The 27,334-nt window shown below is 35.7% G+C and overlaps 1 protein-coding gene across 1 annotated transcript in view; it reads left to right on the plus strand.

Annotated features, from left to right (window-relative positions):
• The window catches only part of ITGAV (integrin subunit alpha V), a 46,808-nt gene extending 23,182 nt beyond the window's left edge, over positions 1-23,626 (plus strand). The window contains exons 11-30 of the mRNA XM_083842879.1: positions 284-336; positions 746-948; positions 3,346-3,537; positions 3,644-3,689; positions 4,299-4,400; positions 5,202-5,260; positions 6,246-6,400; positions 7,919-8,056; positions 8,736-8,803; positions 9,223-9,370; positions 9,870-9,962; positions 10,731-10,810; positions 12,120-12,200; positions 13,191-13,296; positions 14,133-14,291; positions 15,674-15,787; positions 16,843-16,956; positions 17,039-17,146; positions 18,151-18,273; positions 18,655-23,626. Coding sequence (XP_083699005.1) covers positions 284-336; positions 746-948; positions 3,346-3,537; positions 3,644-3,689; positions 4,299-4,400; positions 5,202-5,260; positions 6,246-6,400; positions 7,919-8,056; positions 8,736-8,803; positions 9,223-9,370; positions 9,870-9,962; positions 10,731-10,810; positions 12,120-12,200; positions 13,191-13,296; positions 14,133-14,291; positions 15,674-15,787; positions 16,843-16,956; positions 17,039-17,146; positions 18,151-18,273; positions 18,655-18,750 — 2,238 coding nt within the window. The 3' untranslated portion in view covers positions 18,751-23,626. The remainder of the gene's footprint in view (positions 1-283; positions 337-745; positions 949-3,345; positions 3,538-3,643; positions 3,690-4,298; positions 4,401-5,201; positions 5,261-6,245; positions 6,401-7,918; positions 8,057-8,735; positions 8,804-9,222; positions 9,371-9,869; positions 9,963-10,730; positions 10,811-12,119; positions 12,201-13,190; positions 13,297-14,132; positions 14,292-15,673; positions 15,788-16,842; positions 16,957-17,038; positions 17,147-18,150; positions 18,274-18,654) is intronic.
• The last annotated feature ends 3,708 nt before the right edge of the window (positions 23,627-27,334 follow it).

A 27,334-nucleotide genomic window follows, 5' to 3' on the forward strand; every position in this document is an offset into this window, starting at 1 on the left:
TTGTGAGTTCTTGTTTGATGGTATTACTTAGAAAAGCAACTTTATTTGAATGGAGTAAATGCTGCCCACTTGGATAACTAGGAAGGAGGAGGGAGAATGGGGAAGGTATCTGAGCCTTTTACCTTCTCATAGGGTAAGGAAAAGAAATGAAAATAAAAGAAAAACCATTTTTGCAGTATACGTCATTATCTCCCTAACGTCTTCTCTGTACAGTGTTGTGTAAACTTACTTAAGTGTTTATACCAATACAGCTCATAAATTTGTTTTGAATTTTGTTTTTCAGATGGCTGCCTACTTTGGGTATTCGGTGGCTGCCACAGATATCAATGGGGACAAGTAAGTGGGCTCCCTTTTCTCACCCCTGCTATTTTATTAAAAAAACAATTTTAAAAAAGCCTTACCTCTAATATACATTTCTGTTTTGTTTAACTAGTTAAACATGTATCTGTGTAATCAACTTTTTTGCTAGTCTTGAGCATTTTAACAAGTGTAGATGGTTTCTGATATTTGCTATATGTAACTATGTGTGTATTCATGTAAAAAAATCATCATTTAAAAGCATTAAGTTCTGCTATATTTGTACTTTCTTTGTCATAAATATTTAGCTTCTGTTGCAATTTAAAGATAGGAAACTTTTACCTTAGTATTGACTTGAGTGCTGAGTTAATCCTGCTAATGGATACTTGAGAGAATGAAACCAGACTTTCATGCTGTTATTGAAGAACCTTATCCTTCTTTGGTCCAGTTATACAGATTTGTTTATCGGAGCCCCTCTTTTTATGGATCGAGGTTCTGATGGGAAACTTCAGGAGGTCGGCCAAGTTTCCATTTGTCTTCAGCGAGCCTCTGGAGGGTTTCAGATCACAAAGCTGAATGGGTTTGAGATATTTGCAAGATTCAGCAGTGCAATTGCCCCACTGGGTGATCTAGATCAGGATGGCTTCAATGGTAGGATATCAATTATTGATCAATGTTTTCAGTTTATAGACTCAATGTAGACAGCACATGGAGTGTGGATTCTGCAAACAAACATTAAGTATTCTAACCATGAGTGAATGTTGGACATGAAGGTCTAGACTCCTTTCGATGCTTGTATGCTACTCCCAAGAATGCTAACAGGAGTTACATGTATGCATCGAGCAGAGACTATACCATTTAAACTACAGCATGGATTATTTTAGCTGTTACATTAATCAGTGTTTTACTTCCTATGTGATAAGTACAGTAGACATCTTGATTAAATATCTGACTGTCCATTGTGACTTGCGAGGATTGACATCCTCGATATAATTTTCCTGTTTATATTGTTTAAAGACAATCTTCTTCTTCAGAAGCACAAAGATGACCAGGATTAAAAAAGGATTTGTTTCCTTTGAGAGTTGGTTAAAATAGTCTGATAGAAGAGATTTTCCAGAGAAAAGACTAGTTATTTCTTTTTTATTACTACTTTTTTGAAAAAAGAAAAGTCTGTTGAAAATGTTTTGTAACAACTATAGTGAACTACACCAACTTCTTGAGTAAGTCTTTGGATGAGAAGTCTGAGTCTGATGCAACTGAAGCTGTGGACTCCCAAGCCCTTGGCCAGTGCTTCTTGTTCCTTTCACTTAGGAATGGACAGCAGCGTAACAGCCAAGAATTATATAATTTTGGGTCAGAGACTTCCAGGAATCCTAGGGAGAACATGCTTTGCAAGTCATAATCCAGTGTTTCTCAAAGAGTGGTGGGAATTTGAGTTTCACAAAAAAATCCTTACAGTTTATTTTTTCCATTTTGATTGTAAGTTAAGCATCTTCTGAATGATCAAAAATTATAGTAGGTTAATATTTTAAATTCTCTGGTAGCTCTAATTGATTTTTTTAATGAAATCACAGGCATTTTATCGTAATTTTCACTTGTCTTTTGTTGTCTTGGAGATATCTCATTCTATCTGTAAAACAGTCATGCTTTAAAACCCTGTAAGAGATCTATAAAGCAATATAATTTGTTCCAGTGACTTATCCATTAAACAGTATTAAGTGGATAAGTGGCTTACTCAATAATGGGTAAAATTTGATTTTAGGCCATCTGTGAATATCTTAAATTAAGTCTCTTTTTCTAGACCCTATTTTTTTAAAGTGCTGGCTTGAATATGATGTATATGTTGTAGTTGTAAATGCTTTATGCCATTGGTTCTGATGAGGTTAATATTTAGATTTTTTTAGTTACTAATGGTATATAGAATTAGTGTGAACATGCGATATCATGGCAGCTATTCATGGAAGACATTGGAAAGGTTATAGGAGTAGCCAAGAATTCTGGTCACTTGATTAGATTATCCAAATGATGTTTTCATTCCATCATATTTCAATCTGAAATAGAATGTAGGTGAGAAAATCGTAGCTAAATCTTCCTTGTAAGATTAATTATTTTGTCATTAAGTCTTTTTTTATTTCCTGGACTGTTTCATTTTGGTAGTGTTAATTAAAATACTTTTTTGTCTCAGTAAGATGCAGGATTGAAATTTCTACTGTTTTCATAAAGTTGGTAAAGATGAGCCAAAACAAACTGGTAATTTTTTGAGTGTTTTTTTCATGCACCTTTTTCAAACTTAAGAGAAGAGGGAATAAATTAATTACCTTTCTGTATCTTGTTTAATGTTTAAACACTTTCTTGTTAAGGAAGTCTTCGAACCTGCTGGGGAAATCTTAAATTTAGATGACCTGTACACATTTAAAGCTGTCTTTAGAGATAGTGTTTCCTGTACAGAGTCCAATTAGCATTTTTCTTATTACTGTTTATTGTGCATTGATAAGTGCTCTTTAATTTATTAAACTGAAGAGATAGCATAATTGCAGTAACTGAAACTTCTCCATAAAATGTATTGCCAAGCCATGATTGTAGTAGACTGGAATTCAATATTTAACATTGCTTTAGGCTGATTACAGAATCTTTTGCATGTGATAAAATGTCACACCCTTTCGAGGAGCATGAGCGTGTTAATGAAATGGGCAGACAGTCCCGCTTTCTTCTGTGATTTGTCTCCAGCACTGACTAATTCTGGGCGTTTCATAAATTCAAAAGCATCCTAAATCCATATGGTTTGCAAATCAGAAGTGCAGAAGTGTTTGTAGAACTGTTCCTTTTCCATAGAAATTTATGATATGTTCTTGCTAAACATTCATAGTTTTTAGGGAATATTAGCATTCAGTTTTAAATAAGTAGTTTGAACATTTTAAAGTCTGGTCATACTTTGTCCTTACTGACACACATTGAAACTGTAATATTAGAAATAATAGATAAACGTTGCACAAATACATTCCTATGTCTGTGTCTGGAGATGTTGAAGGTTGTTCTTTTGGTTTGCAGATATTGCAGTTGCTGCACCGTATGGTGGAGAGGACAAGAGAGGACTTGTCTATATCTACAATGGAAGAGCAACTGGTTTGAATGCAGTCCCGTCTCAAATTCTTGAAGGGCAGTGGGCTGCTCGCACTATGCCACCTAGCTTTGGGTACTCGCTGAAAGGAGCCACAGATGTGGACAAAAATGGATATCCAGGTCCTTGGCTCGGAATATCACTTCAGATTAACTTAATAGTACCTCTGACTAACAGTATATATTTAAAAATAAATTATAACATGAAGTTTTTGTCATTTCTTCCCAGACCTGATTGTTGGAGCCTTTGGTGTTGACACAGCTGTTTTGTACAGGTGAGTATTGCTGTATGCTTTTTACATAAGTGCACGCAGAAGGAAAGCTCAGTGGCATCCGTTAGTTACAAAATGAAGCTAGATAAGAGGGAAGTCTGAAATTCTGCTGTTCCACCTTTCAGACTACTGGAAATAACAGAGGAAAAAGGCTGCACTGCTGTTTTCACTGTGTAAATCTGCAGTCTGCAATTAATTATTTATCCCTCAATATATCTGTTGTTAAGAGAAAATCTAAATAAGCTCTGTTTAAGGCTTTTTGACTGAGTTTTCTAGATTCTGACATGTAGATTGTTGCTAACTATTACATTGTGTAGTCTCAATATCTTCATCAAGGCTTGCTCATTTGAGGAAAACACCTTATTTGTCTGTGCTGAAAACAGGAAGGGCTTTGCATTAACACTTAGTCTTAGCTGTTCATATTAAAACTGTAATGGTAGTAAAAGAGCACAGCAAAGGTTCTTGCTTTTCCTTATCAATTCCAAGATAATTTGTTTTTCTTGAAGTTCCAGTAAATATTTAAAAGTGTGTATGTGTGTATTTCATAGTTTGATGGAAGGGTATTGTCTACCGTGGTACTGAATGCTGTTGAAAAGGGTATTTTCTTTGTAGGGCCAGACCAGTTATTAGAGTGAATGCTGCCCTGGAAGTTAATCCAACCATTCTAAACCCAGAAAACAAAGCCTGTTTACTGTCAGATGTAAAAGTTTCTTGGTAAGCAACATTTCTCTGTTTTCCTTTGAGGGGAGGGAACTTCTCAACTTTTATTTTCGTAATCTTCCAATTTTGAAAGGACTCATGAAGTCTAATGAGCCAATTAAAAAAAAAAAAAAAGAGGGAAAGGTAGGGGGTAATCCAACATTTATTTTTATGAAAGAACAGGCAATACTAAATAAGAACTCTTCAACTACAGTGGGAGGACCAATATTGTCTTCAGTAGACACTAGACTGACTCTGAAGTTGCATCCTCCCTGCAGAGATTGCCACTTGTCTGTGTTAAGATCTTCCCAAGATAGAAATGGACTACACGGCTCTTGCAATGTTTTCATCTGGAGACTGTTTAGTTGAAAAATAGAGTGGGCTTATGGAAGACACGTGGGGAATGGTCTGCGGCGTGGACTGGTTTTGGTTCAGTGGTATTATCTTGTCCCTGTACTATTATCCAAACCCACTTATCCTTTCTAGTGCTAAAAGGTTAAACTCAGTATGCCAGTTCCTTCTAGCTTTACAAGTGTATGACTCACCTCTGATTGCAGGAGTAAACACTCTGCTACATGGGTTACTATTCCTACATGAATCATGAATCCAAAGCTTTGCATTGCTTTCATTGCTGTCTACTAATATTAATAAGTTATAGTTTCTCTTCTACCAATAGAAAATAGGACTTGGGAGTGACCTAGAGTGTCAAAACAGAAGACCTTTGAACTGAGAAAAAGTGAAGAGTTTCAGAAGAAAATGAGGGGACACAAGTGTGTGAAATAAACTGAAATGAACTGTTTTTTTCCTCCAAAACAGCTTCAAAGTCAAATTCTGTCTAAAAGCGGATGGCAAAGGAAAGCTCCCTAATTCACTCAGTAAGTTCTGTTAGTTAAAAAATTCAGACTTTTTATAGTCTTTGCAGACATGATTACTGGTTACCGCTCTTTTACAGTACAATCCAGACAGTTCAGTAACCGTATAGATCTACAAGATTTTCTTCAGTAGGTTTTTTTCTTCTGAGGTTGTGTTGGTTGAAATAAGTGTAATTTTTAGCATACTTAGGACTTCAAGCATATGCTTAAACGTTTTGTGGAAATAGTCTTGAAGTCCTTTGTATTTTACAAAAATGAGATGAAGTCTTATTTAGAGAGGAGTTGTAAATAATAGTGTTCAAGTACATGCATTGTTAGGCCTTAAAAATATAGACAAGCCACAAAACTTTCCATATTTCTGTTGAAATTGTGAGCCTCTAATTGATATAACTGATTTAGGGATCAAATTCTCTGGAACAGAGTCAGAAAAATTGTTTCAAACAGGTTTTTAAGTGTCTCTGAGATTTTTTGTAGTGTGGCACATAGCCTGCTATAATTACATTTTTGCCTTATGATTGTAAATGCTTTTCCTTATTTTCTGTACGATGTCCATAAAGGAGGTATGGTTTGTGAAAATTCATGTAAATAGCTGTTAAATATTTAAAATATTTGCTAATTTTAGATTAGAAATACAGTTCATTTATATAAATGTTATGTGCAAGATTGTTTTAATGTTTACTGGGGGGTGGATGAGCTTTTTTCTTGCAGCTCCAAAGCAATTATAAATGTATCAGTGCTCAAACAGTAATTTATTTTCAGTTTTGAAAGAATGAGCAGAGTCCAGGTTAGAACCATACCAGTGCTTTTTAGCTACTGTATTGAGAATGCAGTAACAGATTTTAGATCCAAACACTTGGAGGTTTTATAAGCTCCAAGTGTTAAGGTTTTATTCTGGCAGAAATGAGCTTTTAAGCCCACTTCTGATGTGAATGTGCTCTGTGTTTAACTGGACAAAATATCCCTAATCTGAATGCTTTGGATTGGACAGATTTCCAGGTGGAGCTGCTGTTGGATAAACTTAAACAGAAAGGAGCCATAAGGAGAGCTCTCTTCCTCCACAGCAAACAGCCGAGCCACTCTAAGAATATGACTATTACAAAGGGGGGCAAAATGAATTGTGAAGAACTTGAGGCTTTTCTGAGGGTAAGTATCCATTTATGCTTTAGTGAAATCATTTCTGGTGCACTGTCTGTTAAAATTCCATGTGTTAAACGTGTTTAAAAAAACGCTAGAGAAATTTTATGCCTGATGGATAAACCTAGAATTATTAAACCCATTTGTCTCTCCTGGGTTATAGCTGCTGTCAGAGGATGAGCGATGGATAGTGTTGTGATTAAGGTCCTGGTCACTTAAGGGGACTGGAAATTGAATTTTGAACTTTGTTATCGACTTCTTGAAGAAGTCGTCTAGGCAAAAAAATTATTTATGATTTGCAAGAAACGTGGAAGTCAATAAGCGGAGTTTGTGCTTCTATCTTGGAGGTAAAAGAAATGAAGAAAAATAAGGATCTGCAACTAAAGAGCAAAGATCAGCAAATAGCAGAGGCACCGGAGAATAACATACTCTTGGCTCCTTGTCAGTCTTTGCGCTTCAGTCCCTACAAATTTGAATGGGTGCTAAATCAATAAAATGAGTGACCCAGTAGAAGAAACACAGTCTGAAGAAAGAAAAAAAAAAAAAAAAAAAGGGAAAGAAAGCTCAAAGTGTAGCTATGTAAATTAGATGCAGCCCAGATTTACCACTGAGTCCTTATTAATCAAGCATAAACAATACTTAACCCTCTGTCTGTCAAATACAACAAAAAAATAAATATAAAAATAGTGGTAATCATGAAGAATTCATTGAGGACAGGTAAATGGATGGAAATAGAAGTCCCAGGTCTTAGTATTGGCAAACTTTATTACTTTTCTACCTGACATTCTCATATGGAAAGTAACAAAACGTGATGATACAAGATGACCTTCAATTGGATGTAAAAGTAGTTGGAAAACATCAGGAAGAGTTATCACTAGGCTTCTGTCCAAAGGAGATAACTTCTGAAGTAAGCTCCTGTAATGAACTTTTCTAGGTTCAGTAATTTTCAGTATTTTTGGCAAGAATAATGAAGCAGAGTTTACACTGATAAAATAGGCGGCTAATGTAAAACAAATAGAGTTTGTAAATACTCTGAAAGAAGAGATCAAATCTTAATAAATGGAATGATTTAAAAAGTATGAAAATCAATGAATCCAAAAAGAACATGTGCGAAAGAACACGTTTATAAAGCCCGAAGATGAATATCTTTGAGGGATGTTTAGCAGCATACAGATTTTTTTGTCTGATAGAAAAGAGTGGCATTGTACAGGCTCTAAGCCCCTTGCTACTGAGCTTTGACTTAATCCTTCTGTATGTTCTAGTTTTACATTTGTAAAACAGGCATGTTAATACCAAAATTGCCCATATAACAAGTTAACATCGCAGGTTCTCTGAGATTCTCTAGTCTGAATAGAGCTCAGGTATTTTAATGTTTTGGCTTTTTCCTTCCTACCACAAGGAAGTAAGACCAATAAACAAAAATACTGGTCAATATTGTTGTTGGGATGACTGTTTGTTAACTAGGGATACTTTGTATTTGTTTTCTTTACATGCTTTAATTGTAATTCAAATCTTTGGTTTCCTCAGGATGAATCTGAATTTAGAGACAAACTAACTCCCATTACTATTTTTATGGAATATCGTCTGGATTACAGAACAGCTGCAGATGCAACAGGATTGCATCCTATCCTCAACCAATTCACTCCTGCTAACATGAGCAGACAGGTATATTTCTGACATGATCTGTGATGTGAGAATACAGAATGTATTTTCAGCTTTCAACACTTACTACATTGATCCTAGCACTTTTGAAAAACGAGGATACAAAAATATGCATTTAGGCTTTAGTCTCTGGGTTGTGGAACTTCTGATTGGATTTGTATTTTTCTCTTCTCTTTTTTTCCTTCTCTCTGTGGCAAATTTTGACACATTATGCCTTAGCATTGAACTTTTTTTTTTTAACCCAGACAGTGTTATTCTTTAGCACTGGACTTTTTTTCACCCAGACAGTGTAACAGTTTTCTGAAGAACAGAAGTGCATAGCAGTACTGGAGATGTTATCCTTGAAGTGTTGGAGTATTTCATCCATTCCACATCCTGTGCTGCTCTATGTATTTTATCTGTTTATAGCTCCCATAAAGTGATAGTTTTTCTGTTTCTGCCCTTTTGTATAAAGTTTTTACACTGCTTTGGAAAGAGGATAATGGAGATGCAGCTCAAGACAAACAGATTATTCAAAGTAAGGGAAGAGGATGAAGACACTTAGGCATTAGTCCTGGAACTGCCAGGAACATTCAGGATTGTGGCAGGCTTTTTGATTCAGTGTTGAAACAACATTATTGGAAATGTGTGTTAGAAGAGATGCAGGAATTATTAAATCAATATGCTTTTGATTTTTGCATAGGCACATATTCTGCTGGATTGTGGTGATGATAATATCTGCAAACCGAAGCTGGAGGTTTCAGTAGAAAGGTAACTATATGAGAAAAGTGGTGTAGGAAAAGCTAACATCCCCACTTGATTTATGAAGTTTGAGAGCTTGCGATGCTTTTGTTAAATTAATAAAAAATAAAATAATAGTTGTTTATAATTGTTTGCTCTGTCAAAAAAAAAAGTGTCGGGTTTTGTGGTTTATTGCAGATTTTATTTAAAAAATAATCTCATAAAACAGCATATATGTAGTATTTGATCCATTTTTGTTGGTGATTATAGTCACAGTTTTCTTTTAAATATAGTGCAGTGCTCTCTTGATATTTTTGAAGCATACGTACTGCCTCTGGATTTCTCTAATGTCTTTACGCAATTTCTGAATGCCTTGTTTCTTTGAGTTAGTTAAATGCAATATATGTAGAAACCTGAATGCAGAACTCATTTTTACACATTTTTTTCAGTGATCAGAAGAAGATCTATATTGGTGATGACAATCCCTTGACACTAATCGTCAATGCTCAGAATCAAGGGGAAGGAGCCTATGAAGCAGAACTCTTTGTCATTGTTCCTCCCCAAGCAGATTTCATTGGTGTTGTTCGTAACAATGAGGTAAAATTGCCTCTTTTTGCCTTTGCCACTTGAGACCTTTCTGATGTGGCTTATCAGTCACGAAACGCCTCTTGCTTTGTAGACGTACACAAAATCTGATACTCAACAAGAGGTCTCGGAGGAGCTAAGCTAGTCAATCTTCATGTTATTTGGCCTTGCAATCCATATTTCCTGCAGGGAGTTTTAACCCTTGTCTGATTGTCAGTGTATGTTTTAAAGAATCAAGTGCTTTATGTCACAGAAATCATCAGTGCCACCCAACGTAAGAGTGATGAATTTTTTCTTTGATAACCTTGAAAGAACATCTGTCTCATATCAGAAATATGTCTCCATGCAGACTTCAATATTCAGATTTTATTAAGTTGGTTTAGTGATTGTTAGGACTGAGAAGTTGCATTAAAATTAACGTGGCATACCTAGTGCTCTTCTCCAGAATTTCATACCGATGTCAAGAGGTAAAGAAAGACATTTGGTAATATTTCTTCCTATTTTTTTGCAGGCTTTAGCAAGACTGTCATGTGCATTTAAAACTGAGAATCAAACTCGCATGGTGGTTTGTGACCTGGGAAATCCCATGAAAGCAGGAACTAAGGTAAGGTTTGGTCCAACAGGTGTTTCAGTCTCTCATGGGTTTGTCTTTAGATTTATCTAATACTGACTTTTTTTAGTATATAATAAAGAGCTAGTTCATAATACACCTTCCTCTTAATGGAAAAGTAATAGTGCTTCTGTCTAACTTTGTGAAGTTTGAGGGTTTTGTCTATCTGCGACCCCTGCACTTATATCAAAAGTAGCTGAAACTAGAAGAATTCAAAAGCTGTTAGTGGGACCTTGCAGATATTGATACCACATAATAGGTCTAGTTTTCTGAGGAAAGAGTAAAAATCAGTCACAGCTAGAAACACTTTGACAGTGTTTTATTCTAAGAGACATCTTCGCACAGATGAATAATAAATGCTATTTCTAAAGCATTGAAGCAACTGTCATGCACTGACTTAAAACAAACGTTGTGAACTTGTGAATTTTGAACTGTTAAACTGTGCCCTGTTGTTTAGACTAAAGTAGTTTTTGCAACACAAGTGGAGGCTCAGTTTTATCTAAAAATGGCTGAAGCAAGGGGGCGAGCATTATGTACGCTATATAGTTCTGGTTTATGGCAGTGATGCATCAGCTGTAATCTGTAGAGAAGGGTATGTTTACTGCTGTGATGAACTGCACAATTTTATTTGGCAGTTCTGTATGTGTTCTCTAGATGACCACATGCCTCAAGCAATGTCATTGTAGTATAAAAGTATTAAGAAGCTTTTATCTTGTATTTTATTGTGCTTCCACTGAACCATGGTAATTTTTTTTTCTGAAGCTATTAGCTGGTCTGCGCTTCAGCGTGCACCAGCAGTCTGAAATGGATACCTCCGTGAAGTTTGACTTGCAAATACGAAGGTATGGTAATCTGTGAATAAGCATGTCACCCGGTAGATCGTGTGCGAGCTATATACACTGTGAACTGAGCAGTTGTAGGTTCACTCTGAATTCAATCTATGGTTTTTGCTTGGTAATATTTAAAAAAAAAAAAAATACAGACATTCTTCTATGATTTATGTTTTTAAAATCTAGGGACAAGGTAGGAAAACTGTGTCCTATTTGAATGCAGTTTCTTTTGCTACAACTTTTTACACAGGTAATGGCACAAGTGAAATATTGCTGTTTTAATAATGAGGAACAAAAACATTTAAAGTGTTTCAAGACAGACCTTGTATTTTTGTACCTGCATGCTGTTGTGGTCTCCTAGTAGTTGTGTGGTGTAGTTTGGGATTCTAGCCCTGTTATAAAACTGTTTGGACACTAAATTCCTTCTGACGTAAAAAGAGAATTTCAAATTTTATGTATTTTGAGAATGAGAGGTCTAAGGCTTCTAGGAGAGGCAATTCATATCATGGCTTTAGCAGATGCAATATGAAGTGCAATATTATGCGCTGTACTGTAGCCAGCATAAGAAGAGTCTAAAAAATTGAACAGAACAGCAATGTCCTTCTAATTATAAGTACTTTCATATAAATGTGATATATAAATATGAATCTATGTTTACTGGAAATACTTAAGATTTGGAGATGTGATTGGAAGCTTTTTTTCCTCCACCATTCAAGGTTTTCATTTTTCCTATGCTGCAAATAAATTATTCTCATGCATATGCATTTTTCATCTACAAGAATTGAATAACTTTAAGCCTGGCATTCTATTTTAATGATACAGTGGTTTGCCATGCTGATCAAAGGCCATGGCAGCATTAAATCTCTTTGATCTCACACAGCTGTCTGTTCAATTTTCTCCCTCTTCTCCATCAGCTAGTAAGCTGTGCTGGTGGCACAGAGGGGTAGGCAAAAGTAGCTCTGGCACACTTTTCTGCCTTGGGACTAGGTCAAGGCCAAGTCTCTAGGCAAAGCAGGTGTCCTGAAGAGGAGCTTTAGGCTTTGCTGGCTATATAGTTGATGTTACTCAGCATTTTCTTAGGTGTGGCAGCTAAGGAGCAGAGTCAGCACAAGCTCTGTTTCCTTTATTAACTTCTCCCTGCACTGAGGGTGGGACTGGCGTGCGTGAAAGAAAGACCTCGCTGGAATGTGCTTTTTAGTTTTTAGTATATGTTGCTTTTCTACAGTGACTTGCGAGTCATGTTCTGACGTTCCATGCAATTGTTTGAAAAATTGTGAATACTTGATTCATTTCATTTAAGAAATTAACTTTTTTTTTTCAGTTCCAATCTGTATGACAACCTAAGTCCAGTAGCATTCTACCAAGCTGATCTTGCCATTTCAGCAGCTGTTGAAATTAGAGGGTATGCACTGATACTATTTTAATACATCTTTTTTTTTTTTCCTCAGATAAGCTTTGTATGTTTGTTTCTTTATATTTTAATAAACTTTCAGGTCTGCCTATGTTAGTTTTCAGGAAGCCATACAGAATTTTTTAGCATAAAGAAGTATGGTTTTCTAGCTGCTCTTCGGACTTTGAAACCTTAAATAATTACAAAATGAATTCCAAAAAATGGGTGTTTTGCTTCTTTTGTTATTTTTTTTTGGGGGGGGGGATCACACCTCATTTTTACAGTTCGACATTTCTCTAGATCACTTTCTTCCTCCACAAACCTTTTCTAAAACCAAAGTTCAGACGCTTTCTATAAAGATAAGCTTGCTTCACCTTCTTCAGTCTTAAGCATAATATTAATATTGTAATGACTTCATTACCTCCATGGCCTACTTATTAGAAATACATACTTCATAACTAAAAGCTATACAGTCCTCTTGCTTAGCCAGTTAACTCAGCTTTCTGAATCATCATGTTATTAAATTTTCATTATATTCATTACTGTGGTCTAATTTTATTAGTATTTGGGGGAACAGGGTGGAGAATCACTGAAAAGTATTATTGCTAGCTTCACTCTTTTCAGTGCATGTTGAATTATTCTTATGACTACTGATAAATCTCTACATCATCAGTATTACTCATTAGTTGAACATTTCACACAGTTTTCTTGGTGACATGTATAGATCTTAATTCTTCTAATGCTTTACTAAATGTTGTAGGGTGAATCCAAAGTTTAGGATAGGAAAAAATGTCACTAACTACATGTTCCATCTTTTCACATAGAGAAGAAAATCAAACATTTAATATGCAAGCCACTCATCCTCTGCTTTTTCTGTTTATTTTAAATACAGAGAATGAAAAATCGCAGGTTTTAGGCACCTTGAATTTTTTGAGATGTTATAGAGAAATTCATTTAATGTTTCACACTTGATTGTAACTACTTGTTTGCTCCACTGTTTAGTGTGTCGTCTCCTGATCACATATTCCTTCCTATTGCAAATTGGCAGCCCAAGGAGAATCCAGAAACAGAAGATGATATAGGGCCTCTAGTTCAGCATATCTATGAGGTATGCCATTACTACTGATTTCAAGGATGCAGTTCTGTGATAAAGAGAGAGAACTCTTTGGTGTCTCTTGCATAGAAACAAAGACCTTATTGTGATGGGTCAATAATTGATATGTGCAAGACGCGTCAGAATGCCTGCAATTAGTTTAACAGCAGTGGACAAGTACAAGACTTTTTTTACATCATTACACATTTTACTGTCTATAAGATTTTCTAGCCCTTTGAAATCTAGCTAAAATATATGAAGTATCTTGAACTCAGAAAATGACTCATGGTTGTAAATTATTCAGTATCCTTATTAGTATTCCAGTCTTTCTGAATCATTGTAGTGAAAGTCTTCTGCAGTGAAAAATTTTAAGTATTTAAAACTTCCTTAAATAATGATCACAGCTTTAATCTAGATTGTTTAATTAAACAAAACTGAGAGAGCTGTGTGAATAACTATTTGAAGTTGTTGTATAACTTATAAGAGACCATTTATCTAAAGAAACTGATGGGCACGTGTATCTGTGCTCAGTGTCTGCTGAAACATGCACAATGGCTGTGATTCATAAAACATGCAACAAAAACTCCATTTCATCAGGGCAAAAAAAATCATGCCATAGAGCTTTTCTTGGAAGAATTTCTTTATCAAATTACAAAAATAATTTTAAGTTTTGCCTGCTGTGGGACTGAAGTTTAGTTAACATTTTTACATCAAGTTGTTGATGCTCTTGCTGTAAGTTTTGAGGGTAAGGATCTTCATGTCAGTATTTATGGCTCAGATATAAACTAACTGCTGTGTGTGCATTAACCAAGAAGGTTTCTTACATATGTTTGTTTTATTTTCATAATCAGCTGAGAAATAATGGCCCAAGTGCTTTCAGCAAGGTGATGATGACTCTGCAGTGGCCTTACAAATATAAAAACTACACACTGTTGTATATTGTTCAGTATGAAATTGATGGTCCCATGAACTGCACTTCTGATATGGAGATCAATCCACTGAAAATTAAGGTAACTGGGACTGTTCTTTTTGCTTGAGTGGAATGAAGTATGTTTGTTTATTTGGAAAGACTCAAAAAATATCAAATCCCTGAGAGCATGTTACAAGCTGAGTTAGGTTTTCATCTGTTGCTGAGGAGCAAGACTCCACTGTTTGATGGTACTTGTCAATGTATAGAAGTGAAACAAAAGGTAGACAGATTGTTAACGCAAAGATATACTTTTTTCTGTTTATTCTTGAAAACTATGAGTTTGAAGTCCAAAGAAATGGAATTATGTTGAACATGGTTTTAAAAACATTCTAAATGCTTCAGGGCTGCTGATGTAAATTTCCTAGGTTTTATTTCCTGCAAGAACATTGCTTTATTTTTTTCTGTTACAAACTTATTTATCCTAGGCCAAAAGTCCCACCTAGGTCCATAGGGGTGTCTTGATGGGACTTGAGAATATCCTATTGTCACCAACAAACCAAGTAATTTGGTTAGACTAGAACAGAAGAAACTCATTTTTCTCAGGTTGGAGCAAGCAAAGAAACCCTCGGTAAAAACAAGCAAATTTTTATCAAGAGTACAAAGCTGAATATTAAGACAACTTGGAGTGAGTAGCAAAAGTTAGTTTTAGAAGAACTTAAGCAAATATATGTATAAGATGACTTAAGGAAGATATTCAGTGTACAGAACGGTAAAGAATACTGTGTATCTTCGATCAGAAACCAACTTTTGAGTATATATAAATACAATTTTCCTGTGCTTTTGCAATGCCATTTGTAAAAATGTAAAAACTTGAATCTCTTGTAAGTTTTCTCATACACATTTCGTATTTAGGAGACAATTAGTATGGCTATGCCTAGTTCCACGTGCAAATTTCAATTTTACATTGGGAATTTTTAAGGAAATGCTGAAATAATTTCTTCAACGTACTGTATACTTTCTCAAGACCCTCCTAAAAGATTCTTTGTAGGTGTCTGTACACATGCACAGTGGTATATGATATATAGGTACCATGCTTGTATTTCTTTTCAGAGTTAAAAAATAAGAAATGTTGAGGTAAAATACTTAAAATATTGCAATATCAGATTTTTTTTACTGCAATCTAAGTATTTTTTATGTTCTGTCTACACAAGAAAAAGTTTTGAGTTGAAGAGAAATTAAGATACTTGAGGTTCTATGATAGATCTTAATAGAAATTTACACCAGTGCTCTAGAAAAGGCAGGAGTAATGTTTTAATTACAGCTGTGGGTGAAACCAGAGTCTGAAGAACTGTAAATCTTAACTAGGATGCAAAGAGGGAAACCTCTTAAGTTCTATGTTTCCTTGACCTCTTAACTTAGAGATACCTGTAAACTTCAAAGTTAAAAATTACTTATTATTTGGGTTTCCTTGGGGTATCCTAGATTTCTACTTCTAAGGATGATGACAAGAACGAAACGCTTAGCAGGGAAGATAATCGTGATCATCGCATCAGTCGAAGGGATATAACTGCCATTGAAGGGGATGTGCACACTTTGGTAAGCTTTCAACATTGATATGTCCACAGGATGCTGGGTTTTTAAAGGAGAGGTATAGATGCATGAGACACAGAATCATTTCAGAAAACGTGTTAGAGCTTGTTCTGTAAAGGGTAACAGACAAAAAGTCATGCTCTGGAGTTACGTGTTGAGTGTGGTTTGCGTGTTTTGTTTTTTCCTCCCCCTCCCCAATGTGTATGTTTTCCTCAGGGTAGTCATCCAATGAAGCATGTGCCTGCAGTTTCGTGCTGCTAAGTTTTATGTCCTTAAAAACGAAGGTCAAGTTGAGCACTTCATTCAGTGTTAGTCTTCTATATAGCACTGTTTCGTCAATTTGAAAATCAATGGTTCCTAGGAGAAAGACTGGTACAATAGATAAAACAGATGCAGGTGACTGCTGCATCATCTTCGCTGCTGAGAGTTGTACTTAGACTGGCAGATGTACTTAAACTATACGGTGATTTAATCTGTAGCATAGCCAAAATCACAGCTATGAAATGAAGCCTTATTTTGCTCTGCTTTCTTGAAATACTGATGGGGTTGCATCAGTGTTATCTTACGGATTTTAATGGAAATGTGGTTGAGAAATGCCACCTAAACTTCTGACGTTCTAAGTATTATAAGCTTATAAGTTAGGTCAGTCAGTCACGTTTGAAGTCTTCCTGTTGAATGCAACAAAGTGTATTTTGTCAGATGCATTAATTCCCATGAGTTTTCCCATCAAAACACATGTGGAGGATGATAACGTGAATTGATTAGAAACTGTCCCCCACACTGTAGACAGTTTTTTCATATATACGTAGATAAAGATAAAGCTACTGCCAGTTGTTTCATCTTTGGGCTCCAAAATCCTAGGAATGGCTTACATAGCATTTCTCTGAATGAAAACTTACGGAATATTTCAAGTAGTTATTTAATATTGGATTTTTTTAACGTACTTAAATAGCTTATGTTGGTTTGGCTAGTAAATAGAATAATCAAGTACATGTATAAATCAAGTAAGGCCGTTAACTTTTCAAATATTTTCCAATATCCTTCCTTATTTTTACACGCAGGGCTGTGGGAATGCTGATTGTTTAAAGATAGTCTGCCAAGTTGGCCACCTGGAGAGGGGAAAGAGTGCAATATTGTATTTGAAGTCACGCCTTTGGACCCAGACTTTCATGAATGTGAGTGAATGTGTATAGTATGTCCCTGTCTCTGAAACATTTTATATCCATATACAACACTAATTTTGTTTTTGTTACCCAGAAAGAAAATCAGAATCACTCTTATTCTCTCAAATCGTCTGCTTCATTCAATGTTATAGAGTTCCCTTATAAGAATCTTTCCTTTGAAGATATCCACAATTCTACAGTGGTAAGTCATGTACATCCATTGTGAGTTAACATAAATAATTATTTCAAAATTAATGAAAAAAGAAAGATTGCTCAATAGCTGTTTGTGGCTTGATTTAATTCCAATTTCATCTGATATTTTATTCATATATTAATTACTGTTATGCACACAAGCATAAAAAATATTTTGTGCTAAAACTAGATTTCACAATATTTGTAGCTTTAGAGATTTAACTGAAAAATGAAAAAAGGAAGTGATTGTGAACAGGCCTAGTGTTCTTGGTAATGTCAGTGTTGCTAGAGAAATATATGACTTGAAAATTGCACTCTACTGCATTAGTCTGAATAATGGACCTTGATTATATTATATCAAATACGATGTGTGTGGAAGTAAAAGACCATCTGTGCTCTAGAGAGGTTTGAAGAGAAAGGAGACAGGGAGACAGGGTAGAAACAGAAGGGAACATGTGGGTCGCTCCGTTTGGCTGCCAGATTAAGTTTTTGGTAGGTAGTATAGCATAACAGATTGTTAAGAAAGAAAAGGGTGGGGGGAACATGCTGAAAAAGGATTGTGATTATTTATTTTTGAATATGGTTTCCAGTGCCTGTTAGTAACTGCTTTTTATCTCCTAAACCTTGTGGAGTTGAATCCTTCCTCTCAGAGGAAGGTGAAAAAAAATCTCCCTCTCCCCCATTTAGGGTGAAAAGAAAGGAAAACCAAAAGCACTTTTATTATTTTTCTCTAATTCTCGAACACTTCAGAAATCCTAATGTTGTACTGAAAATCACCAAGCGTTATAGAATACATGTTGCTATGGTATCACTGACTGAATTAAAAAAAACTCCTGAAAATCCTAATAAATTAAGGCCAGTGAAGCCTTTATGTAACTATTTATATTTTCTAAATTTTTCAAATCACAGATTTTAAATATTATAGAATCAAGATAAGCACTACTTAAAATGCATGAATGAACTTAACATCCTGCTGCTGTGCAAAATTTGTTTTATTGTTTTTTTCCCTATTAGGTTACTACAAATATTACATGGGGCATTCAACCGCAGCCTATGCCTGTACCAGTGTGGGTTATAATTTTGGCTGTCCTAGCAGGATTATTGCTCTTGGCTGTCCTAGTGCTTGTTATGTACAGGGTAAGTACTGCATTGTTCGTTCCTGTGTTGGTTTCCCTCCTAGTGCTGTATTACTTCAAACAGTACCAGCAGCTTGCAGAAATACATTGTTTCCTTAATGACCTGAATCTGTTAACCTTTTAAATAGCTGTAAAAACATTTCAGCTTTGTCAGGAAGAAGTTTAATAAAAGAGGATGTCTGCAATTGTGCTGAAATACTTGGCTTAATTTTTTCAACTAGTACTTGTTGATTATGGAGGTCAAAAATAAGGAAAAAGCAAGTGGGAGGAGAAAAAAGTAATGGGTTGTTAGAATCCGATCAAGAAGCAGAGAGAGAAAGAAAGGATGTGTGTATATTTTGACCATCACGCTGCAATTTCTTCTTTGTCCTCTGAATTATAGATGGGCTTTTTCAAACGTGTGAGACCACCTCAAGAAGAACAAGAAAGAGAACAACTGCAACCACATGAGAATGGGGAAGGAACATCAGAAGCATAAGCAGAGTTTTATCTGTGAGACATTCTGAAACTTTAAAATGCCTACATCTTAGTTACAAATACTGGTCTCCCCCTTAAGGAAGAAACACTCATGACTGCAAAGCTGCTGGTCTCAAGATATCAGCACGTACAAAAGAAGAGCAATATACTTAAATCCTCCTTTTTGTATTAATCTAACATGTCTGCACTGATTTTTGTGTGAAAAACCTTAAGTAAAACGTAGTGCTATGATTTTGCTTATTGGGGTAGTAGGTTGTTTCACAGACCAACTTTACATGAACTGCTACACAGACTCCATTTGTTGAAGCCAACAGCTTCCCTAAATAGTTGCAAGATAGCATATTTCGCTTCAGTTGATTTGAATTTTAGTACACTACACTTCATTTCCTCGCTCTGGAAAGCTAGTTGCACAAAAAGTAAGCATAGTTTGTGTATGCATGTCAAACCTCCACAGGGTTTGAAGTTGAGTCTGTGTATTATCTGGGCTGAATTTCCATTTTTTGGCAAAACAATGGAGATAATACTGTGTGACAGGTTACCTGATACATCCTGGAGAAACTGTTAATAATTCTCGCATTCCATGGTTGACCACGTCCAATTGCAGGATAGAGTAAAACGGACTGTTGAAATTATGCTATCTGCCAGCCAAATGTATGTAGGTGCAATCTAGATTGATCAGTACTTTAACCCCACTCTTGTGTGCCATGAGAGAACAGTGAGCTTGTCTAATGAAGCAGAGTATAGCTGGCAATGTGAAAGGGCTTGACAAGAGAAGGTTGAGTTGGCTTGTTCATTTCATTTTTTCAATTTTCATTTCATAGCACAAAAGACAATTCATTATGCTCAATACATTTCATTACTGGTAGAGACACTAAGTATTTAATTTCATTGCTTGTTTATAAACATACCAAACTTGAGTGGGTTCAAGCCATGGGTTTACATTATGGTTAGCTTACTTCCCTCAGTATTGGTTGGGTAAAATGAAGCCACATATACTTAGGAGAGCACACAAGAACATTGTCTGTATGCATTTCAGTAGCCATGTAACTGTAAATTAGGTGGTTATTTGGCTTGCAACCACGTGTAGCTTTGTTGCACACATCTTAGAGTGGACTTACTTAAACTAGTACAGAGAGGCCTTATATCGGATTTGTTTACCCTCTTTTCCAAAAAAGAATAGACTCCCTGTATGCAGCCAGATACAGAAAGAAGGGTTACTGCTGTAACTTTTCCAATGTGTTTTCTATGTAAACAAGCTCTTAGAAGGATGAAAACTTTTGGTTTTGTTTTGTTTCCTGCGTTGTGGTTTTTATCTGAGATGGGTCTCACCCATAGATACTGCAATGCCCAGTAAACCCAGAATTATCTGAAATGAATGGTCTGATTCAACTCTCATTTTTGCATCCTTTCTGAGAAGTAAAACTCACAAATAGCTTTCACTGTTAAGTCGATTCTTACTTACTGAACAGTGATGGTATTTGAGTCTTTAAGGGAGACAGCAGAAAGGCTGTGGGGGCCAGTTTGTATATCAGATCTAGGCTTGCATATTTATCCATTTACATGTTTTTATTTTAGACAAGTTGTTTAGATATAATTAGTTTATTTGAGAAAGTGTAGGGCAAGATTCTGGTTTCACTGAGTCTTCAAGGTCTTTGGTGTGGCCCAGGTTTTGCTTTTGCCTTTACTTCTAGTATTATTACTAGTAACATCGTAAGGAATCAGGAGACGCTTTTTATCCTGGCCCCAAAATGTGACTGTATAAAACACACTTTGTCACTTACACAGGCTTCTCGTTCTCAAACCTTGTCAATTTATTATCTATGTGCAAGAAGATTGCTTTTACCCAGTCTTAATCTCAGTAGGTTAAGAGGTTTTAGGAACTGCCAGACAGGTCAGTAGCTCTAATTCTTGTGTGTGTGTCTTCCTTACATGTACACACCATGTTGACTTGAAATTTATTAGACTACTTGCATGTCTAGGCATTATAAGGAGATGAGTTTAAAAAAATCATGGTCAGGATTTCTTCAGCTGACATGGAAGGGATAGTGTCCTCTTAATGTCAGTGCTAACTACATCTTGATTTTCTATGGCAACTGGAAACTCACTTTGCTGTTTTTCAGGATAAAGAGGTACATTTTATTGGTACATCTACTGTAGCTATGGAAAGTTTCTTCCATTTGTTGAAGTCAGAAAATACTTATTTAAGTGATTTTTATTTTCTTACATTCTACTAGAGAATAAAAGCAAATAGTTGCTTTTCTCATGTCCACTAGTTTCCAGTTTGATTAAAAAAGAGAAGTAGCATGTGTAAATGGAGTATACAGGTTACTGTAATGAATATAAATAGAAAACACCCCAAATTCAGTTTAGAGCAACACTTGTGTTTCAGGGAGATTGAACAGCATGCTTTCCTGAAGGAGGGTACAAGAAACCTTTCATTTTTGCATTCTAGATTTGGCTGGAAGAATACAGAAAACATACATACACGCTTGCATCACTGTAAGTTTCATAGTGGTTTACAAGCGTTGATGTATTCTTACAGCAAGTATTTTAGAGGGATGATAACACTTTTAAAGCAACTTTAAAAATGTATTTTTGGAATGAAACTAATGTCCTTGAGTCAACTGATGAGCATATGATACACACCGCAAGTGTTAAAAAAACAGAAAACAAATACAGTAACAGATAATTGACTTAGTCTTCTTGAGAGTTGTTTCAAAAGCATAGTTTTTATATGTATAAAATTAGCAAGTATGTAATTGTTTAGCCAATGAAAACATTTTATAAGTGCTATATCTTTTATAATGAAATATGAAATTCTATAACTCTTCCAGTTTGCAATTATTGCAGCATCTCATGTTGCATATTAAAAGGTGATTTATATTACAAAATGCATATTATCTAGTTCTATATTTGACAATATTTAGAAAATGTAAAGAGAGAATCGTAATTTATAGGTTTACATTTCTTTTGTGAAACACTACCAAATTGTGGAGATGGCTTTGGTTTAAACATTACTGCAAAGTCAAATGTTAGTATCAAGCTTATCATTTTACTGGTCCCATTTTTCTGATTTAAATTCTGATTCATATGTGGATCTTTGATTCACATAATGCTTTTGAAACTTTAAGAAAGTTTATTACATATGTCCGTCCTTTATGCAGTGTTCCAGGCAAAGACTTTTAGATGTTTATAAATTTGTGTCCATGGTTAATTAGTAACTGAGCTAAACTCTCACAGCTGTTTTAAAAATATTTCAGCTATAATCAGCATGTTCTTGGTGCTTTGAAGGATTCGTATTGCACTTAAATTTTTGCAACATTAAGATCTGCTGATGGTTATCCATAGGCCCTGCAGTACTTTTCCTACACCCTCCCAAACAGTAATGGAGCAGCACTACCATGCTGAGAATCTGTTTTTCTCTTTGGTCTAGGGTAAGACCTATTCCACAGTAATGAAATCACAGCAAACCTGACATTCACTGCAACTGGCTTTGAATGGCACCCTTTGTGTTCAATGCAGCTGACTGTTTATGAGGAAGAAAAAAAGAAAGATTTTATAAAAGGAAAATAGAAATGCATACTAAAAAGTAGTTGGCATAACAGTTGAGCATTGCAGCGAAGAGGTTTGGTTTTTTTTGTTTGCCCAATTCTGTGATGGGAAGAACCCGTAAGTGTTGGCAATGGCCTTCTATCACAAATAAGTGCCACACGTTGGAGCGTGATTACATGCTGAGCTCTACTGACTCACTGATGTGAGTGGGCTCTGAACTCTTTGGTACTGAATCTCTAGCTCCTAGTTCCCAAGTGCAATAAAACATGATCAGAACTGGTTCACTGCCAAGTCATCGGTTTTTGTTTGTCTAGGAAGGGATGTAGCATTTGTTGACTTGCAGTGGTCAATATTTTTAAGGACATTAACAAAACCAATGTGTTAAAATGACACGGTAAATGAATGGCATGAAAAGTTTTTGATCACCCACATTGGGTGAAACATAATGTATATTCTAAAGTGTATCCATTACTAACTCTTGAATTATTGAGAATTGGTACAATATTAAGTCCTCTGTGGAAAACATGACTAGAGACTATACAATAATGGGTTTGAGTCTGTAGTGCTACTACTGTTTCATATGATTATAGTATTTAGAGTTTTGGTCTATTTTTTACCAGTCTGTAATTTTTTTTAAATAATAACCCAGGAAATCTAGCATTACATGCAATGACCTTCTGCAAATATGCTGTATTAAGATTGAATAACTTGATCTTTGGCTTTTGCAAAGTAAATGAAGATTTAATGTAGCATTTAAGTCTTAAAAAAAATCTTTTCAGGCAACTGGTGTTTGCTATGATGCACATAAGTTCAAAATGAAAAGTTTTATTTCATCCTATTAGAGTTTTTTGCATTGATTTTTTGCTCGTGCATTAAATCAGTACAACATTGTTTGCACAAGCAGAAAATTAACATACTAACAAGATTGCTGCATTTTGGGTTTCTTAGTTATGTAGTAAATATTTGTAACAAACGGGAATATTTTCAGTAACTATGAACTTATTTCCAAGGTCCTAGGTACATTTAAAGAGAGCAATATACATTTGAAGTCACCTTATTTTTATTAAATTATAAATCTTGCAAAAAATGTGGGTATTATAGCACAGTAATTTTGTACTGATATAAAAAATAGCTGTTAAGCTATGGTTTACTTTTCAATGCATTCTTTTCATCCTAGTTCAAATTTGACTTTTTTTAGGTTGTATTTTTCTATATATGTATTCAATTTCAAAATACTATGATTGGATAAACTGTCTGAAAAATGTATTTTAAGTATTAAGTTGATTTTGATGTTTAGATTTTGGAATAAAACAGCTCTTCACTAACATGACTTCCTACCTTTTTTCCCCCCTCTAGATTTTTTAAAAATATATTCAACTTGCCTATAAGTGTTTCATAATATATATTGGCAGCCATGGTTATCTACTAACCAAGTCATATCTATACACCTTTACTCAGCTAAAACAGTATGTATTAACCTCAAGTCAAAAGAATTCGCAATCACAAACAAAAAAAGAGGATCTGGTCACAAATTCTCTCTTGTCACAAGAAAATGGCTTTCCTACAGAAATTTCTGTGTACCACGAGTAATTAGTTCAGATTTTATAGCTGTTGCATCACTGTAGAAAATGGCCGATACTTACCTTTTGGTTAGGAAAATTCTCAGAAGTGGTGTTTATTTTCTTGTGTTATTAAACTGATTTTATCTTAGAATTAGTCTACTTTACAATCATACCCATTTTTTTGAGTGAGGTGACAGTATATACTTTGCATCGCAATAAAGGCATACACTCATTTTCCATTGGTTGCACATTGATTTGTTTAAATAAAAATGTTTGCGTTTGTGAAACCTTGAGGAAAAACTCCCAACTACTGAGTTTCCTGGATTGCTAGTAGAGGATTTGCTGACTTAATGGAAGAGACAAAAAAAGAGACACTGAAAACAAGAAAATCTGGAATTTCTTTTATTTAACTGCTTCCAGTGACTTTACAGTAGCTACACCTAATGTGTGTACAAAACATCACAGCAGTAGTCAAAGCACACTTCTCAAGTGTTTGTTCAATATGAAATGCAGCCAACCCTGGTCTAGTTTTGGATAGCTTCAGTTAGTTATCAACACAGTGATTGCTAAATATGTTCATAAGTTCCAAACTAATGCACTATTGAGAAATCAGTGACAACAGCTGTATCATTACAGCAACAAGGGAACAGTTTTTTCCAAGTCCCACTGCCATAACCACCTTAAAGAAGAGGATGGTCCACATCTTGAGGTTATTTACATCAATGGAACTTCATTACTGCCATTTGAGTTATGCTTTCTTGTGTTGTCTGGGTTTCTAACTGACTAATACATTAATAAATATTAGTACATTACTGTATTTTTAAATTACCAGTTTAAGTAATTTAAGAACATGGTGAAAACCGAGACTTCTTTAAAAAGAAATTATATGAACCTCTTCTCAAATATTATCTCAAACAGATAAAGAGTTCTGTTTAATGCTGTCAGAAGCTCATAGTCACACCAGGTATTTCAGAAGCCATATTTTCTTGTATTTTTCTGACAAAGCTACTACTTCGGTGCTGAACCATTACCTCCCCTTCACAGACATACACAGCACACCAAGACTAAGCTTGCAGTACCCAAATGCATTAGTAATATAGACCTTCCCAATGTGAGAAGAAAAAAGATGTTACCAGTCCTTACAATGTCACATGCAGACCATGCTTATGTATTAACTGCATGTCTACATTGCGATTTTGATTTCATTTGTGTACAGGCTTTCCATTCCCAGAGGAAATTTTATCAGATGCCATATTACATTGCTTCAGTGGTTAATTATGTGCATGTATTTTATAATCTGTTCAAAATTTGAAAAGTGTTTGAGCTACCTTGAAAGATTGAAGGAGTTACTGCTGGACGTATACCTCAAATCAATACTCAGGTAGGTGAAGTAAATTATTCATCATCAGTTTTCATCTCTTTTCAAGAAAATTTGGGTAAGAAAATATAACCCTGATTACAGTTTCTCATTTTTTTCCTGAAGTGGGTGTTAATTGTTTGTACTCTTTAAGATATGCAGTCCCTTCTCAGTAATTTACCTAAATTCAGGGCAAACACCTAATTTCCATACTTTACTTACTTTTGCGAACCATTTTCAATAACATCTTTTAACACATTTAACAGATTTAGTTAAGAACTTTAAAAATGAGTAATTGTGCATATTCACATCATCGTTCAATTACAATGTTGTAGCTGCAAATGCGCTAAACCATTCCTCCCCAAATAAACTTGATTAATATTTTTTCTAAGAGCCCAAATCAACCAACATTTAGAAATGAATGCGTATGTGATCCATGCTTGCCCAATACCACATACCCATTCATCAGAGAGATTCATTAACTAGGGAAGTAAATTGCTTCAAGTATTTTGATAGTTTTCTCTGCATCCCTTTTCTCCTTCTGAACACCCAAGATAATGGGGATTCCAAACTGATCTCAACTGTAACGGAAGCTGTGCAGAAGCAGTCCCTTTTAATTTGCAGAGCCCCAATAAAAGATTGAAATGGGAAGCTGTTTGAAAGGGTGTTGCCTAGGCAAACAGGCACTGAAAAAATGTTTTCTAAATGAAAGAGAGAATCTCTCCTTGTGAGCTATTAAAGTTACAAATCAGACAAACGATGGCTTTATTTGTCTGCTTTCTGTGCCCTTTTGCTTACTTGAAATCAAGATCCGTTCAAAAGAATTCAGGTTTCTGTGGGATGCGTTTTTTGGTGTTGATGAAGAAAAGGGAGACCAACTTATTCAACTATTCTAAAGAAAAGTAGCAAAGAGTACCTACCTGAAGTTGAGGCAGGTGTACGTCTCCCAGTGCAGCACAATTCCCACGGCAGCTGTTGTCGCTAACACGAGTGGGTGAAGTCAGTCATTTTTCAGCAGTCCCAAAAGGTTCCAACAGTCAGCAACAGCGACAAAATTGTATTTTCAGTGACAATCTCAAATTTATGTGATGTCATTGTTATCACTAATGAATTAACTACTTGTGCTGTACAGAATGGCATTAAATGATAAGGAAAATACATTAATTTTCTTAAGTTTTGGTATGAAATCCATATTAAATATGCACTGTAACCTGACAGCTACTCCTTTGACTATGGGAAGAGTTTTGCTCTTTAACAGTTTGTGTGTTCCACTCCTTTTTCCATTGCATAAAAATCTTCTGAGATCTGAAAACTAAAGGTTGGCCTAACATGTTGTTATGTAAAATTAAGATTTTATTTGGCTAATTTTTATTTTGTTAAAAGGGAAGTTAATCTCAAAACAGTTTTATACTTTTCAAAGAACTTTACTGTTGAAGCGGCGCACTGAAAACATCATCTAGTTTTAAAAGCCCTTACGCTGAAGGAAACGGTGGGTCCAACATCACGGCATGGGTGCTCACATCACCTTAGGCATGAAATTCACTGACAGGTGGTCCTGTCATATTTCATAGAATCATTAAGGTCAGAAAAGCCCTCCAAGATCATCTGGTCCAACCATCCCCCTACTACCAATGTCACCCACTAAACCATGTCCCCAAGCACCACATCCAGCCTTTCCTTGAACACCCCCAGGGACGGTGATGCCACCACCTCCCTGGGCAACCCGTCCCAATGCCTGACTGCTCTTTCTGAGAAGAAATGTCTCCTAAATTCCAGCCTAAACCTCCCCTGGCGCAACTTGAGGCCATTCCCTCTAGTCCTATCACTAGTTACCTGTGAGAAGAGGCTGACCCCCTTCCTTTCAGGTAGCTGTACAGAGCAATAAGGTCTTCCCTGAGCCGCCTCTTCTCCAGACCAAACGCTCCCAGTTCCCTCAGCCGCTCCTCACAGCACTTCCAGGCCCCTCACCAGCTCTGTAGCAGATGACTGCCTACTGAGCCTGACTGGGAGTCACAGACGGTGTGGGTTTGAAGGCCCCTCAAAGCCCGCCGGTTCCCTGCGAGGACCGCCCCCCAGCCCACCCTGCCGCGGACGCCCCTCCCCGGGGCCCGGCC

The sequence above is a fragment of the Anser anser genome (assembly GCF_964211835.1).
Source record: "Anser anser genome assembly, chromosome: 6".
In the NCBI taxonomy this organism is placed as follows: domain Eukaryota; kingdom Metazoa; phylum Chordata; class Aves; order Anseriformes; family Anatidae; genus Anser; species Anser anser.